At 46.8% G+C, this 16,045-nt stretch overlaps 1 protein-coding gene across 4 annotated transcripts in view; it reads right to left on the bottom strand.

Annotated features, from left to right (window-relative positions):
- Positions 1-16,045, bottom strand: part of LOC135257829 (receptor expression-enhancing protein 6-like) — a 39,570-nt gene that overhangs the window by 1,675 nt on the left and 21,850 nt on the right. Inside the window, exons 2-6 of one of the 4 annotated variants that reach the window (XM_064340990.1) lie at positions 15,590-15,693; positions 9,986-10,032; positions 2,884-2,977; positions 1,227-1,365; positions 869-1,037 (exon numbers count right to left, since the gene is read on the bottom strand). In XM_064340990.1, the coding sequence (XP_064197060.1) occupies positions 869-1,037; positions 1,227-1,365; positions 2,884-2,977; positions 9,986-10,001 (418 nt within the window). In that variant the 5' untranslated portion in view covers positions 10,002-10,032; positions 15,590-15,693. Of the gene's footprint in view, positions 1-868; positions 1,038-1,226; positions 1,366-2,883; positions 2,978-6,960; positions 7,293-9,985; positions 10,033-15,063; positions 15,125-15,589; positions 15,694-16,045 lie in introns of those variants that run through there. The other 3 variants (XM_064340992.1, XM_064340991.1, XM_064340989.1) reach the window with 3 other exon arrangements.

Genomic DNA, 16,045 nt, shown 5'->3' with positions numbered 1-16,045 from the left:
AAGCTTTACTTAAGCAGAAAAGGGCTGGGATCAGGAGCAGGCCTGCTTCCTGCTTCCTCCGCTGATGAAGTCCCTGCCTTTGCAAGCAGGCCTCCTCTGCTGTTCTGCTCGAGTGGCCGTCCACACAAGCTTAATCTCAGCACACTAACGCTAATGCTAAACCTAGCCAAAACACGCCAGTTTAGACCGGTTTAGACCGGTGTAAACAGCCTCACAGCCTAGAGTGAGGTCAAACATGTTTTCCAAGGCCAAAACGGTGCTTTATCGCGCTAAAAAAAAAAAACAGATTTTACTCCAGTGCTTTCACACGTCCTTAACCTGACACATGCACCACAGATCACTGCTGTCTGTATGAAATGCTTTATGTCAACCAGCAAGTCAATAAAAGACAGCCGCACACAGAACAGTCAGGACTTCGGTACACTCTACAGCCGGTGCGCAGTCACACCCGTACCCCCCCGGGGGCGATGAAGCAGGATTCAGACGGAAAGCAAACAGGCTGTGTAAATACGCGCAGCTGCTCGTTTCCTGTTTGGTAGCAGTGTGGACACATCACAGCCTGCTTTACATCCATTTCATACACACCCCCTCACCCAGCCACACCCCCTCACCTGGCCACACCCCCTGACCCGGCCACACCCCTCGCCCGGCCACACCCCCTCAGATTCCAGCCACACCCCCTCACCCGGCCACACCCCCTCATCCAGCCACACCCCTCACCTGGACACACCCCATCACCTGGCCACACCTCTAATGTGGCTACACCCCTCACCTGGACACACCCCCTCACCCAGCCACACCCCTCAGGTGGCCACACCCCTCACCCGGCCACACCCCCTGACCCCTGCATGACCCCCGGATGCAGTACCTTCCTTGCCGGCGTTTTCGGCTGCGCTCTTGGCTTTGCTGCTGAGGTCGTTCACCACCTTGTCCAGGGTGGCCTGGTGCTCCAGGAAGAAGGGGCGCACCAAGCGATGGTACACCACGTTAGAGCCGTTCCAGGACACGGGCGCCATGCACCAGAGCAAGAACACACACTGAGGGGGGGGGGGAGGAGGGAGAGAGGGAGAGGGGGAGGGGGGAGGGATGAAGTCTTATGAAAGTGATATTGCTGTTTTGTAGTTGTTTACCAGTCGGGATTACTTTGGCAATACTGCACTGATGTGTGGCAATGCTGATTAGGGCAGGGAGAGAGAGAGACAGAGAGATGGAAAACAGGAGCGTACCTTTGCTATATAGTAGAAGGGGAACCAGAAGAGGAAAATGTCCGAGAAGAACTCTGCCAGGTTGAAGACTCCGTACACCACCCAGTAGGTCAGCCATATTGTGTCATCCTCTTTAGTTGAGCTCTCGATGGCTTTGATACTGAACAAGGAACACAGACCTTCAAATAACCTTCAGCCACATCCACCCAAAGGGACATACTGTATGTAAATACCCACCTAAACATCTAATGGGACACCCCTAACACACACACATATAGTTAAGCTTTCAGGAGCCCTGTCTCTGGATAGGGCAGGAGAGAGAATCACAGTTCAGCCATCAATTTCCTTTGGTAAACATTCTCGGTCACCCCCTGCTCCAAAATCCACAATTACAATAGCACCCCCCGCCCCCCCAATCCTATTCCATCCCGGTGTGTGTGGGGAGGGGCCCAAATAAAATTTTGTATAGGGTCCCCAAAACGTTTTTTTTTCCCCCCAGGGAGCATAGTGTGCTCCTAATTTGGGAAATTTAGGAGCACACTAAAGCATTCAAGTTGGTACATGTTCTCCTGAATTATTTTTCCCAGTCAGCACACATCAATTTTCAGGAGCAAATGCTCATTGAATGGGAGCATTGTAGAGCACAGCCTCCTGCACATATTGAGCTAATGGTCTAGAGCAGGGCTGCCCAACTCTGTTCCTGCAGATCTACCATCCCCTCAGTTTTCACCCTAACAAAGCACACCTAGAGATCTAGTTCAGCTAATTAGTAGAGTCAGGTGCGCCAAATCAGGGTTGAAATGAAAACCTCCAGGACGGCAGATCTCCAGAGCAGGGTTAGGCAGCCCTGGTCTAAAGGGACATCCCTCACGCTCAGTCAGGGGTCTTAAGGCACATTCCTCACATACACACTCTGCTCACAGGCTAAAGGGACATCCCTCACGCTCAGCCAGTGGTCTTAAGGCACATTCCTCACATACACACTCTGCTCACAGGCTAAAGGGACATCCCTCACGCTCAGCCAGTGGTCTTAAGGCACATTCCTCACATACACACTCTGCTCACAGGCTAAAGGGACATCCCTCACGCTCAGTCAGTGGTCTTAAGGCACATTCCTCACATACACACTCTGCTCACAGGCTAAAGGGACATCCCTCACCTAACCAGTGATGCCTAGGCGACATCACTCACTACAGGGTGAGCTACAGGCTGGAGGGACCCATACCTCAGACAGTGAAGAATCCGCTACATGCTGGCTAAGGTGCATCTCGCTCAGCCGTGGTCTTGGATGTCATGCTTGTGTGGGTCTCTTGTGTGTGGGTGAATGTCAGTATGGTGAGCTGCAGCTGTACCGTGCATCTCCGACAGCATGTGAGGGGTAGTGTGTGTGTGTGTGCTGTGTGTGAGTGTGTGTGTGTGTGTTGTGTGTGTATGTGTGTGTGTGCGTGCGTGCGTGCATGTGCGGAAGCAGTGTCCTGACACTGGAAGCTCACGTTTCCTCATTATAGGGCTCGCTGTCAATCAATGGACTTTTTTTCTTGTTGTTGCCTGGATACCCATCTACCCCCCCCTCAGGGGCCTGGGTCTCTGTGAAGCTGCTCTGTGACAGCGGCCGTTCTGAACAGCACTGCTGCAGTGAAACTGAGGGAAGCAGAGCGGAGCGTGCAGGGGTACTCACGAGACGTATGCAGGGTACACAAACCCAATCAGGTTGCAGAGGAGCGACGCGCCATAGCCGAACATCAAATACACACCAATCACAGCCAGCGCACCTGCGGCGGAAACACACACGGGAGCTGTTAGAGATCACACACACAGCCTCACTGCGTGGGCAGCAGCGCACGTCAGCATTCACCCTTTCAAGAGCAGGTTCTTTTGGAATGTTTTTTTTTTTCCCGGGTGTTCTAGAACTCCACAGACCACTGGTGATTGTTACAGCAGCATTAGAATGTTCAGTTAAGAACCTTCAGACCACATGTGACCTCACACCTTAAAGAGCTTAGGGTTCTTTTTTCCCCCCCACAGGCCCCAGCTCTAAGTTAGGTTAATTATGAACCAAAAATCATTTGCATGACAAACTCTCACTTCTTTTCCTCAACATTTCCACTGGTGACACAACCCAGACAAAGATATGGTTCCCTGCAGCCAAGATAGGGCAGCGTTCGAGGAGTGAAGTAAAACCCGGCTCGGCTCAGGGACACGGACTCCCCGCTCTCTGTGGTCCTGCTGGCCGCAAGACACCGGCCCCTCAGCAGCAGGCTGACAGGCGCAGGAGCTCAGCTTAGAGTCTGAGTCAGAGTGACAGAGTCAGAGTGGCAAAGTGTCAGAGTGTCAGCGTCAGAATCAGAGTGTCAGAGAATCAGATTCAGAATCAGAGTGTCAGAGAGTCAGAGTGTCAGAGAGTCAGAGTCAGAATCAGTGTCAGAGAGTCAGAGTGTCAGAGAGTCAGAGTCAGATTCAGTGTCAGAGAGTCAGATTCAGAATCAGAGTGTCACAGAGTCAGAGTGTCAGAGAGTCAGATTCAGAATCAGAGAGTCAGAGTCAGAGTGTCAGAGAGTGAGATTCAGAGTGTCAGAGAGTGAGATTCAGAATCAGAGTGTCAGAGAGTCAGAGTGTCAGAGAGTCAGATTCAGAATCAGAGTGTCGGGTGGTGAGACCTAGGAATCAATGTCAAGAAGCTCACAGGAGTGAAATTCATCAGAGTTGTCCAGCAATGCCATAGATCGTCAGGATGTCATGGATGCGCAGAAACACCGATTGCTCAAACAGAGTGTGCAGAGACACAAGAGTGTGCAAGGCAATCAAACAGAGTGATCACAGACAAGATGTGATCAAGAACAAACCGATGTGACTGACCCAACTGACTGTGACGCACACCCATACGAAGACATGTCTCACAGCCACAACGCTGACTGAAGACCACACAACCCTGGAGCAGCCCCACACGGATGTGAACACCACACACTTACGTGATGCACAGCCATACCCGTACCCACCACCACCCTGCCCCACAGCACCCGACTCGGACTGCACAGCCAACACAAACCGGTGACCGCAAGCCACACCCGACTGACGCACCAACACAAACCGACTGTGACTGCGCAGCCAACACAAACCCGACTGTGACTGCACACCCAACACAAACCCGACTGTGACTGCACACCCAACACAAACCCGACTGTGACCGCACACCCAACACAAACCCGACTGTGACTGCACACCCAACACAAACCCGACTGTGACCGCACACCCAACACAAACCCGACTGTGACTACACAGCCAACAGCCCGCAGAACCAGTTTAGCTGCAGCTCTGTGAGAGCAGGCCAGCGAGCGCAACATTTGTGTAAGAAAATCATGGCCAGATTCCAGCGGGTGTCCAGGATCAAAAATGCTAAATAATATTTTATATTTTAACATTTCTCCCTAAGCACTGAAACCATTTCCACAAGCACTGATAACAAGCCTGCACAGGTCCTACCCAATCACATCCATCGACCCGAGCGTGTGAAAGAAGCTTCAGAGTCTGCTGGGTTTACTGGGCCAAATGTTTCAGGTGAAGGACAGCAACAACCCAGTGGGGTCTGCATGCAAATGCCCTTCTAAGACAAACACATTTATTTAATTCAGTAAAAGCCGTTATACAGAATCACTTCATTTTAATTTATGCAGCCTGAAACTAGGGGCGACATAGCTCAGGAGGTAAGAGCGGTTGTCTGGTAGTCGGAGGGTTTCCGGTTCGATCCCCGCCCTGGGTGTGTCGAAGTGTCCCTGAGCAAGACACCTAACCCCTAACTGCTCTGGTGAATGAGAGGCATCAATTGTAAAGCGCTTTGGATAAAAGCGCTATATAAATGCAGTCCATTTGAAACTGATTTTTAAAAATTCTGTAAAAGCCTTTACACATCACAGAAAACACGTGAATGCATGACGTCAGAGCAGCAGTGTGGATCGGTGGTCAGAGCAGCAGTGTGGAGCAGTGGTCAGAGCAGCAGTGTAGAGCAGTGGTCAGAGCAGCAGTTAGAGCAGCAGTGCAGAGTAGTGCTCAGAGCAGCAGTGTGGAGTAGCGGTCAGAGCAGCAGTGTGGAACAGTGGTCAGAGCAGCAGTGTGGCAGTCAGTAGCTCAGAGCAGCAGTGCGAGTAGTGCTCAGGCACATGTGATAGCGGTCAGAGCAGCAGTATGATTCTGGCAACTGATGATAAAAGATATAAATGTGTAAGTGATGCACTGAAAGGTGCTTTCAGAAAGCAGCCAGTTTACGATAAGCAGAGGAAACGCTGGACAAACTGTGGATCCCGAATACAGCTGAGACATTAAATCTGCGGGGATGCAGACGTGAGCCCCTCCCTTCACACAGAAATGGATCCACACGGGGCCCTGTTACCGTGTTAAAAATACCCCCCAGCACCAGCTGCAGACGCCCAAGGAGTCGGGACTACAGGCTAGCCGGGAATAACACCCTGAGCTGCAGCATCATCACCCCTCCGAAACCCACCGGATGACCTCTGCTATTTCACGCAAGTGCAAGAGAGAGTGAACCAGGGGCCAACCACCATTAAACAACAGGAGAAGAAGAAGAAGAAGGGCGGGAATAACAGGAAGAATAAGAGAAGAGAATAATAAACTATCAGGGATGGAAACAACGTTGTAAATATTAGGGGGTTTTTTATCCTTCCGACTGTAACGGCAATCTTAACGTTGCTCCATACAGCCTATTGCCTAGATTTCGTTATACATCGTTTCGTCACCATGACAGCGCAGAGCTAGCAAAATTGCTCTTAGATTTTGCGCAATTTACATTATGTTTGCGCGGACCGGTCAAGCCTGTAGGAATTCTAAAAGCAGAAGTTTTCGTGTCCGTCGAATAAAAGATGATAATCGACACTTCCCCATCCTCGCGACCGTCACAATTTATCACGTGTAATGATGACAACTGGCGTCTGCCAAATGAATGTAATGTAATGAAATCTACTAAACAAACGAGTGCCCCAATAATTATTTTGTTATGCACTAGGCTGTATACATATCATGTATAGGCCTATGGTGTGCAGCGCAACAGTGAAATGACATTAAACCAGGCAGAAGCCGCGTTCGTCCTGCCGCTCCAAGTTAAACCGTGTGCAGTGTAAATTAAACACTACGGTGATCTGGAAGCGGCAACCCGAACCGCATACGCCCCGTAGTTTACACAGGCCGTATATCGCAAGTCATTAACGAAGGGCCGAAGACATAAACAGCCTTTGTAAAGGTTAGAGTTATAGCTGTACGCATTAATTGAAACGTACTTGTGATTAGTCTATAAATGTATTGAATTCTTGTTTTGTGAACAAAATTTGCTGCTAAAACCAATCATATAACTCTTTCTGTAGTGTGGCGCGGCACCCCGTATTTTATACTGTAAACCAGCAGAACACAATAATCTGGAATTGTTTTCAATATTTTTAAAGCATCCCAGTGATTTGTTATTTTAACGCAAAAAAAGTGGAATTGTTGAATCCCGAGATCGTAAAATACTCCGTTTGTTGTCTGCATTTTGCACAACTCACTGATAACACAACATGTTTAAAGTTCGCGTCTGTGATAACTTAAACTGTCTACGTGTTAAAGTCAGCGACCACAGAGTACCAGCGGAACCTTGCGCTGGTGTCTGGGCACCATATTACATAACGTCCCTCTAAAGCAACTCGCATTCAGTGCTCTAAAACTGAGCTGCACAGAAAAACCAGTCGGTCTGACAGTAAATCCGGTAACTTACCAAACAAGATTAACTTTTTTTGTACCCCAGTCTTCTCCTCTATCTTCCCCAGCCAGTCCGTTACAGCGTTCTTCTCGTTCAGGAACTTGTCAATGCGGTCGAGCAGGTCGCCTAACATAATTGCTAGCGGTGAGCGGTTCTCTTCAAAAATCCAATTAATTAAATTTGACCGTAAATAGGGAATTGGACAAAATAAAAACGCACGCTGGTCGTTGTATCCGTCGTTGGCTTACATATGCTGTATAGTTCACCTCTTTAATTTCGCTGACCGAACACAGTGTGTACTTCGCAACTGTGCGGTCTCTCTTGCCAAGTCACCACGTCACTGTACGGGAGGCCGACTCTATTCGTGCATAGTGACCAATCGGAGGCACCGAGAGGCCCGAGGGGGGTGAGAGATACTCAACAGGTAACCGACAGCACTGATGGTAGCTTACACGTGCCCGGGGGGATAACGGCATTTGGCCCAACATAAAATAAATATACCATGACTTGTTTTAACGCGCCTATTTAGTGGTTTCCAAAGATAACCAAAGCGTCATGCGTTGATGCATTTTTCTGGTTGCATTTTTATCCCTACCAGTCCCAAACAGAAACTCATCTTATGAAACCAGCTGAAGTTTCATAAATTTGACATTAAAATAAAGCAGGAGAACAGATTTCACTATTTTCAAAAGTTAAACGATCATCAAAGTGAGAATAAATATGAGCGAAAACGTTCTAATAAGGAGCGACACGCTGGGAAATGGAATCTGGTGCCATAAAATGTAACAAAGATGGCCGCCATTCCAGCTCATAAACACCAAGCATAGTCAGCTGCATCAAAAGTCCAGTTTTTAAAATATTTATAAAAAGGAAAGACGGGAGCCCGCACTCTTGATGAATAGATATAGATTATGAATGTCTACGCAACAAAATCATTTTCATTTTTATTCCTATTTGGACAAAGAGACAGACATGTTTCGGCCTAAGCCGTCCTCAGTGTCTAAAATATTTATAAACACTACTCCCTTTTAAATATAAATAAAAACTTATAATACATAATAAAAAATTATGCACTTATAAATTACATTTGGATGAAGTAGTTTGAGAATAGATTCAAGAACTTCCAGGATTAGACATTGAATCTTGTTAGATACTAAATACCTACAAATATATACCTTTAGGTGCATCTTTTGAAGTTAAGATGAAACTGACATCTTTTGCATTTTGTTTAGCTCACAATCCCAAACAGTGACATAATCACCTGGCGTTTCTGGGTCTAATTTTACGATATGGATGGCCAGAAACCTGGAAGCTGACATCTACATTTTTCTGAGTGGTTCACATTTCAGGCGGAAATCATGGAAATTATTTGGCCTGAAGCTGGAGATTACAGCTGGTCGGATTTGGAAATTATTTGTCTACAAAATATCCTGTTGTAAGAAGCAGAAATAAGCTTCCATTTAAAAAAAATAAATATTCAAAAGCTGAGCTGCTTTACCTCGTAGCATATTCATGTTTGGTCTCCGCAAAGACCGAGGATAACGAACCTTTGGATTGTAATATCATAGTGCTCACCTCAGATTCTACACAAGGCAACATTAATGCATACATTTGTCAGTTTTTGCGGTCGCCATCAGAGGAATCTGAAAGTTGCATCTGAGCCTGGTGTTGTGTGGGGTGTGCAGGGTCTTACAGCTCACCTGGCATTTTTACATTTTCATCCCTGGCTTTCTGAAATATTCAGCTGTTTTTTTGGTTTTTGGACTTCAATCTTGGTTTTCTAGGCACTATTGGAAGAAACAAACTGTGGTTTGTTTGGTATTTCTCTTTCATTCATTTATTTTTTGGCTTTAAATTGTCTATGTCTGTAACATTGTTCATTGTTTTTTTTTTACTGTAGTCAACTTCATTCCTTATGATTAGTTGAGGCATTGCATACTTCAGGATTTGCAATTAATAATAAATCTCTTCATTTTAATCTGCTGGAAGTTGATAATGCTTAATCGCATTGTCTGCATCAGGATTCAGCATTTAATTAATAAATCTTTGATAAAATTAACAATGAATTTTACTGAACTACTTATACACGTGAGGGTCAAACGGTTAACTGCTGGACTCATCGTTTCTGACTCACTACCGACACCTTCAGCTGTGGAACCCCTCTGTACCACCTGCCAATAAACAAAACACAAAATATGGGTGGACTGCCTGCTCTCCTTTTTAAAAAAAAGAAAAAGAAAAAGTAAAACATTTTAGAAAGTGAAAGGGTGAAGGGGAGGTTGCTGAGGGTCCGGCTGAAAGCTGTAACTTTGTGCTGCTGAACGTGGAAGAGTGAAGTGACGAGTAAATCATCTCCCACAAGCCTTCAGTCCATTTTGGTTTATTTTTTGTTTGTTTTTTTGCTGTGCGATTACCCAGTATGTATTAGATAAAAAAAACAGGGTATGTTTCCCGGATCCACTCAAACAGGAAGTGAAATTCGGTGGCCCTGCAGGAATAAATTGTTGCCGGCCAGCGCAGAACAGGAACCAGGCATCTCTACAGGTTTCCAATTCCACCACCTCAGTTCACAATTGTTTTTTTTGTTTTTTTTTTTTTTGGTGGTTCAGGGGCATATGTTGTGGCATACTTTACATTACACTACGGACATTTAGCAGGTGCTCTTATCCATCTTACAAAGCTTAATTTTTTTTTGGCATTTTTACATTTACATAGTATTTACATTTACACTGCTGGATGTATATGGAAACAGTTTGGTTGCAAGGCCAGTTCCTTAACCATTATGCTATACTGTCATCATACATTTAGCGTACAGTCTCTGTGTTGGCTCCTCCCCCACCAACTGGCATTGGTTGTCTGACAAAGCCTGTCTAGCACAGCAACGAGCCAGCTGATTAACAGGAGGCAGCCTTGCTGAGAGGCTGAATCGTCTGAATGAAAACACCTGAAAATAACTGTTAGAGAAACGTTTAGGGAACCCACTGTGGGTCTCCTGCATAAAGCGGGCATGAGTGGTATCCATGACGATACCTGCACTTACCTGTGGTGCTGTGCATTGCATCCACCCGTCAGGTGCCAGGCTGGTGTCTGCAGAGTGTGTGTGTGGGGTGTGGGGAGGGGGGGCAGAAGGCAGAGAGAGAGAGAAGCCATTTGATGAAAACAATGCAGGGAAGGTTCTTTGTTGTATCATTAATACAAGATTTCTAAGCATCCCAATATCTCATGTAAAAGTCATATTGGACTCTTACCAAATCATCACACAGGCGATCACATTTACACCCTACATACTCCAACTAAGAATGATTTATTATTAATTCATTACCCAAAATGAAACAGTTTCTATATAGTTCATTGACTTCCAAAAACACATATCCGCCTGAGACCCTGAAGAGAAAAGGATTTTTTTTTATTATTATAATACAATGTCTTGGATGACACAAATATTTTTTACTGAATCTCCCTTGTCCAGGTTACAGTAGGGCTTGCATATGCTAGAGAAATACAGTCAGACCTGGGCTCTGACAGTAAATCAAATTAAAAGAAAACGAATGACCTTCCAAAAAAAGATCAAGATCTCAGAAAAATACACTTAATTTCAGAACAGGGGCAAATCACATTGGAACACATTGGAACATTGCACACATTATAACTACTTAGGCCTGAAAAAGTTGTTCTGTTTATTTCAAGCTCTCAGTAAATTAACTGAAACAGAAAGCAGGCAATGCAGGGCATCGTAGGCCCATTTCTGTGATTTTGTTGGTTGTTTTATGATTGAATGATTGTAAGGTTAAGGTAGCAACTAGTAAAGCTTGTTCAAAATCCCCCGTGATAAAAACAAATGGAAAAATTTAACTCTGGACTAAACTTGTCTCCGTCACACTCAAACTAAACACCATAACAGACGAATCAACTCACATAATGTCATTAATTTAAAGACTGAAATATTTATGAATTCATAGAGTTACTGCGAGTCAGGCCCTCTAACAGGGGAAACCTCCCCTAACCTCCCCCTCCTCCTGTAGGAGAAACCGCCCCTAACCTCCCCCTCCTCCTGTAGGGGAAACCTCCCCTAACCTCCCCCTCCTCCTGTAGGGGAAACCACCCCTAACCTCCCCCTCCTCCTGTAGGGGAAACCGCCCCTAACCTCCCCCTCCTCCTGTAGGAGAAACCACCCCTAACCTCCCCCTCCTCCTGTAGGAGAAACCACCCTAACCTCCCCTCCTCCTGTAGGAGAAACCGCCCCTAACCTCCCCTCCTCCTGTAGGAGAAACCCCCCTAACCTCCCCTCCTCCTGTAGGGAAACCACCCTAACCTCCCCTCCTCCTGTAGGAGAAACCGCCCTAACCTCCCCTCCTCCTGTAGGAGAAACCACCCTAACCTCCCCTCCTCCTGTAGGGAAACCACCCCTAACCTCCCCTCCTCCTGTAGGAGAAACCGCCCTAACCTCCCCTCCTCCTGTAGGAGAAACCGCCCCTAACCTCCCCCTCCTCCTGTAGGAGAAACCTCCCCTAACCTCCCCCTCCTCCTGTAGGGGAAACCGCCCCTAACCTCCCCCTCCTCCTGTAGGGGAAACCACCCCTAACCTCCCCTCCTCCTGTAGGAGAAACCGCCCTAACCTCCCCCTCCTCCTGTAGGAGAAACCGCCCCTAACCTCCCCCTCCTCCTGTAGGAGAAACCGCCCCTAACCTCCCCTCCTCCTGTAGGGGAAACCACCCCTAACCTCCCCCTCCTCCTGTAGGAGAAACCGCCCCTAACCTCCCCCTCCTCTTGTAGGAGAAACCCCCCCTAACCTCCCCCTCCTCCTGTAGGAGAAACCACCCCTAACCTCCCCCTCCTCCTGTAGGAGAAACCGCCCCTAACCTCCCCCTCCTCCTGTAGGAGAAACCGCCCCTAACCTCCCCCTCCTCCTGTAGGAGAAACCTCCCCTAACCTCCCCTTCCTCCTGTAGGAGAAACCGCCCCTAACCTCCCCTTCCTCCTGTAGGAGAAACCGCCCCTAACCTCCCCCTCCTCCTGTAGGAGAAACCACCCCTAACCTCCCCCTCCTCCTGTAGGGGAAACTGCCCCTAACCTCCCCTCCTCCTGTAGGGGAAACTGCCACTAACCTCCCCCTCCTCCTGTAGGAGAAACCGCCCTAACCTCCCCTCCTCCTGTAGGAGAAACCGCCCCTAACCTCCCCCTCCTCCTGTAGGGGAAACCTCCCCTAACCTCCCCCTCCTCCTGTAGGGGAAACCTCCCCTAACCTCCCCCTCCTCCTGTAGGGGAAATCTCCCCCTCCTCCTGTAGGAGAAACCACTCCTAACCTCCCCCTCCTCCTGTAGGGGAAATATCCTCCTCCTGTAGGGGAAATCACCCCTAACCTCCCCCTCCTCCTGTAGGGGAAATCTCCTCCTTCTCCTGTAGAGGAAATCACCCCTAACCTCCCCCTCCTCCTGTAGGGGAAACCACCCCTAACCTCCTCCTCTTCCTGTAGGAGAAACCTCCCCCTCCTCCTGTAGGGGAAATCTCCTCCTTCTCCTGTAGAGGAAATCACCCCTAACCTCCCCCTCCTCCTGTAGGGGAAACCACCCCTAACCTCCTCCTCTTCCTGTAGGAGAAACCTCCCCCTCCTCCTGTAGGGGAAACCGCCCCTAACCTCCTCCTCTTCCTGTAGGAGAAACCTCCCCCTCCTCCTGTAGGGGAAACCGCCCCTAACCTCCCCCACCTCCTGTAGGGGAAACCTCCCCCTTGTCCTGTAGGGGAAACCGCTCCTAACCTCCTCCTCCTCCTGTAGGGGAAACCTCCCCTAACCTCCCCCTCCTCCTGCAATTTTTAAACCACCTGCACTTTGACCTCGTTTTATAACGTCCCATCCCTTTGGCACTCTCTAATGATGTCACACAAAGCCAGGAAGGTTCTAGAAAACACACTGATCTGTCACTGGCTCAGGATGTAAGCCGGTGAATGAATATGAATACATGTAAACTTATACTTCATAAAGAGGACAGTCATGTATAAATATGAGGTCTGTTTGTCTTGCGTATGCAAATTTTGTGCGCGTTAGTCAAACACGCAAATGGTTATGTGGCAGCAGTGTACTGGAATGGTTAGGGAACTGGGAGTGCAAACTGAAAGACTGCGGGTTTGAGTCCCGTTAGGGGCACTGCTGTTGTGCTCTTGAGCAAGGTGCTGAATTACTTCCTTAAAATGCCCAGCTGTCCAAAGCGATTGTATGTAAAAATATAATCTATGTACAGTCACTCTGCATAAGCAGATCTGCTAAATGGCAACATATAATGCAATGATCAGAGTTACAGTGAGGGAAATCACGTTACAGTGAGGGAAATCGCGTGTTCATTCATTCATGCGACACATGAGTGCTCAAACCGAAAGAGTAAAATGTAAAGATTCTGATTCTTGTCTTCTAGCTCTGCAACCTCCTGCCTCAGCTTTATTTGAATCTCCATGTTAAGTGTTGCATTCGCTTTATAACTTTTAAGAGTAACTGCATTCTCTGTGACTTCCTGTTGAAGATTATGGTTTTCTATCTCTACAGCGTCTAATCTCTGTAAGAAATCTGTCTCTGATGCCAATATGTCTGCTGGCCACACATTCCCTTGATCTTATCATTATCACAATACAGTTGGTACAATGGTAGAATAGCGACTGAGAGTGAAACATTGGGAACCATTCAAGTCAACAGACGTGCTAATTCAATCACAACAGGACGGCCAATACAGTACGGCCTAATTGATAGGTGTTACAAGAACTGACTACATCCGTCTTGGTATGTGCATTCAACACTCCTGATCAAAGCTTCGAAAACAAATAAGAAGCAGCCTCTGGAAAGGTTCGTGGTTCAGTCTGACTCTGCTGAATCCAAGGTGTCATTCGTGCGCTTTGTCACTGCCGGTATTGGAAATAAACTTTGTACTTTTTCATCACGTTCGAGAGACGTCTTTTTTTCCTTACATCTCTTTTTAGTCGTTTTGTAAGATGCCAGAATCGCTTGCAATGCTGTTGCAATCTTCCCTTCCTTATTTTTAGGTAATTCTGGATCGTTTTCAAACTGAGACGATGCCCACTCGTAAGACTTGGTTCTCTACCCCCTCAAGCACACTGCGTTTGCCATGTTTAGCAATGTACCTAAACCACAACCTCTAATTTATAGTTACACATAATACACGAACAATAGTGCTAAACCAGCGTTCCTGACTCGAGAAAAAAATTTGCAATCTAATCACGTGAGTGAGAGATTAGAATAATTTTTTACTACTCAAATTACACAAAATTTAAGAATCTATGTCCCAGTACTTGGGAACCAATAAATTCTACAGACCAGTTACTTTAGGTCAATGTTCTAACCCAGTGGTTCTCAAACTCAGTCCTGGGGGACCCCTGTGTATGCTGGTTTTCATTCCAACCTCAACAGCAATCCCAGAATTTTAACAAGCTGCTAATTTTTCTTAATTAGGTGCTTTCATGTTAGAGCTGTCCCATCTTATCAGAAGACAGTGTGGGTCACACACTGACCGATCTATGATCAATGTTAGATGCTTTAGTGATGATCGGTAGAATCAGGTGGCACCACAGGCCCTTCTGAATCGTCAAACATGAAGACTAAGAATTAAGCTGTTAATTCTGGTGCTGTGAGGTGCAATGAACCGCATCACAGGTCCCAGGACTGAAACCAGCATACACGGGTCCCCAGGCAACCAGTACAGGCCAGGACTGAAACCCAGCATACACAGGGGTCCCCCAGGACTGAAACCCAGCATACACAGGGGTCCCCCAGGACCCAGTTTGAGAACCACTGTTCTAACCGTTGCATTATCTAGTTGCTTTAAGACAAACAGCTACCATGTTATAGTACTTCGGACACAGGTCGAGGATTCCAGTTACTTTCGGAATACTATTTTACAAGTTACAACAGTGCCACGCTCCGTCGAGCACGATCCAGTTATTCTTCATTCCAGTGTGTCGGAATTAAAACTCTTACTGCCAGTATGTGAAAACAAACAAAACTGTCCCAGTCCTTAAAACACCTTTCAAGGGTTTTTTTTTTTTTTTTTTTTTTTAAAACGAGGGGGTTCCCTAAAATACAAACCAGCAGCATGAAAGAAGAAACCGCGTTTCTTACCTTAGTGTCCCCGTTTTTTTTCTTTTTTTCCTCCGAATTCCTCGCTGGGTGGCTCGTCAGTTGTAAGGAAAAAAAGGACGTCTCTCGAACGTGATGAAAATATACAGTTTTATTTTCAACATAAAACATACAAGTTTATTTTCAATACCGGCAGTGACAAAGCGTACGAATGACACTTCGGATTCAACAGAGTCTGGCTGAAGCACAAACTTTTCCAGCGGCTGCTTCTCATTCGTTTTCGAAGCTTTGATCAGCAGTTGAATGCACATTCTAAGAATAATGTAGTCAGTTTTGTGACACCCATCAAATAGGACGTAGAGTATTGGCCTTCCTGCTGTGATTGTATTAGCATGTCTGTTGACTCGGGTGGTTCCCAATCTCTCACTCACGGTCGCTGTTCTACCATTGTACCCACTGTATTGTAATAATGATAAGATCAAGGGAATGTGTGGCCAGAATACATATTGGCATCAGAGACAGATTTCTTACAATGTGTAGGTGTTTTAAGGGAAGGAACAGTAAATACCCAGGAACACTGAGGCCTTCTTGCTGGACTTTGCCGTGTTGTCGTGGCACAAATTTGGCTTGCCCTTCACATGCTACCAGGTCCTGCTGCTTACCAGAGTTCTCCTGCAGGGGGCAGCAGAGAGACAGGGCTCAGAGACAGCAGTCTCAGAACATTACTACATAGACTACTGGTACTGCACCCTGGTCCTGGACAGCCACAATAGCTGGTAGTTTTTGTTCCCATCTTAAACTTAGTAAACAATGTTAGACCCAAGTAACCAGGTGAGGTGGAATAACTTTGTAATCCTCCATTTCAATTGATTGATTAAGTGCCAACCTTTACACTCCCTTTACACTACATTTTAAGCTCTCTTAGACTGGCCACATATCAGATAAATTATTATTAACATATCAGCTTAACTGTACTCGATGAAATGGTCTAGAACCAGGGTAACAGACCCCTGTTCCAGACAGA

The sequence above is a fragment of the Anguilla rostrata genome, chromosome 6, assembly GCF_018555375.3.
Source record: "Anguilla rostrata isolate EN2019 chromosome 6, ASM1855537v3, whole genome shotgun sequence".
NCBI lineage: Eukaryota > Metazoa > Chordata > Actinopteri > Anguilliformes > Anguillidae > Anguilla > Anguilla rostrata.
This window is presented reverse-complemented; position numbering and strand designations above follow the sequence as displayed.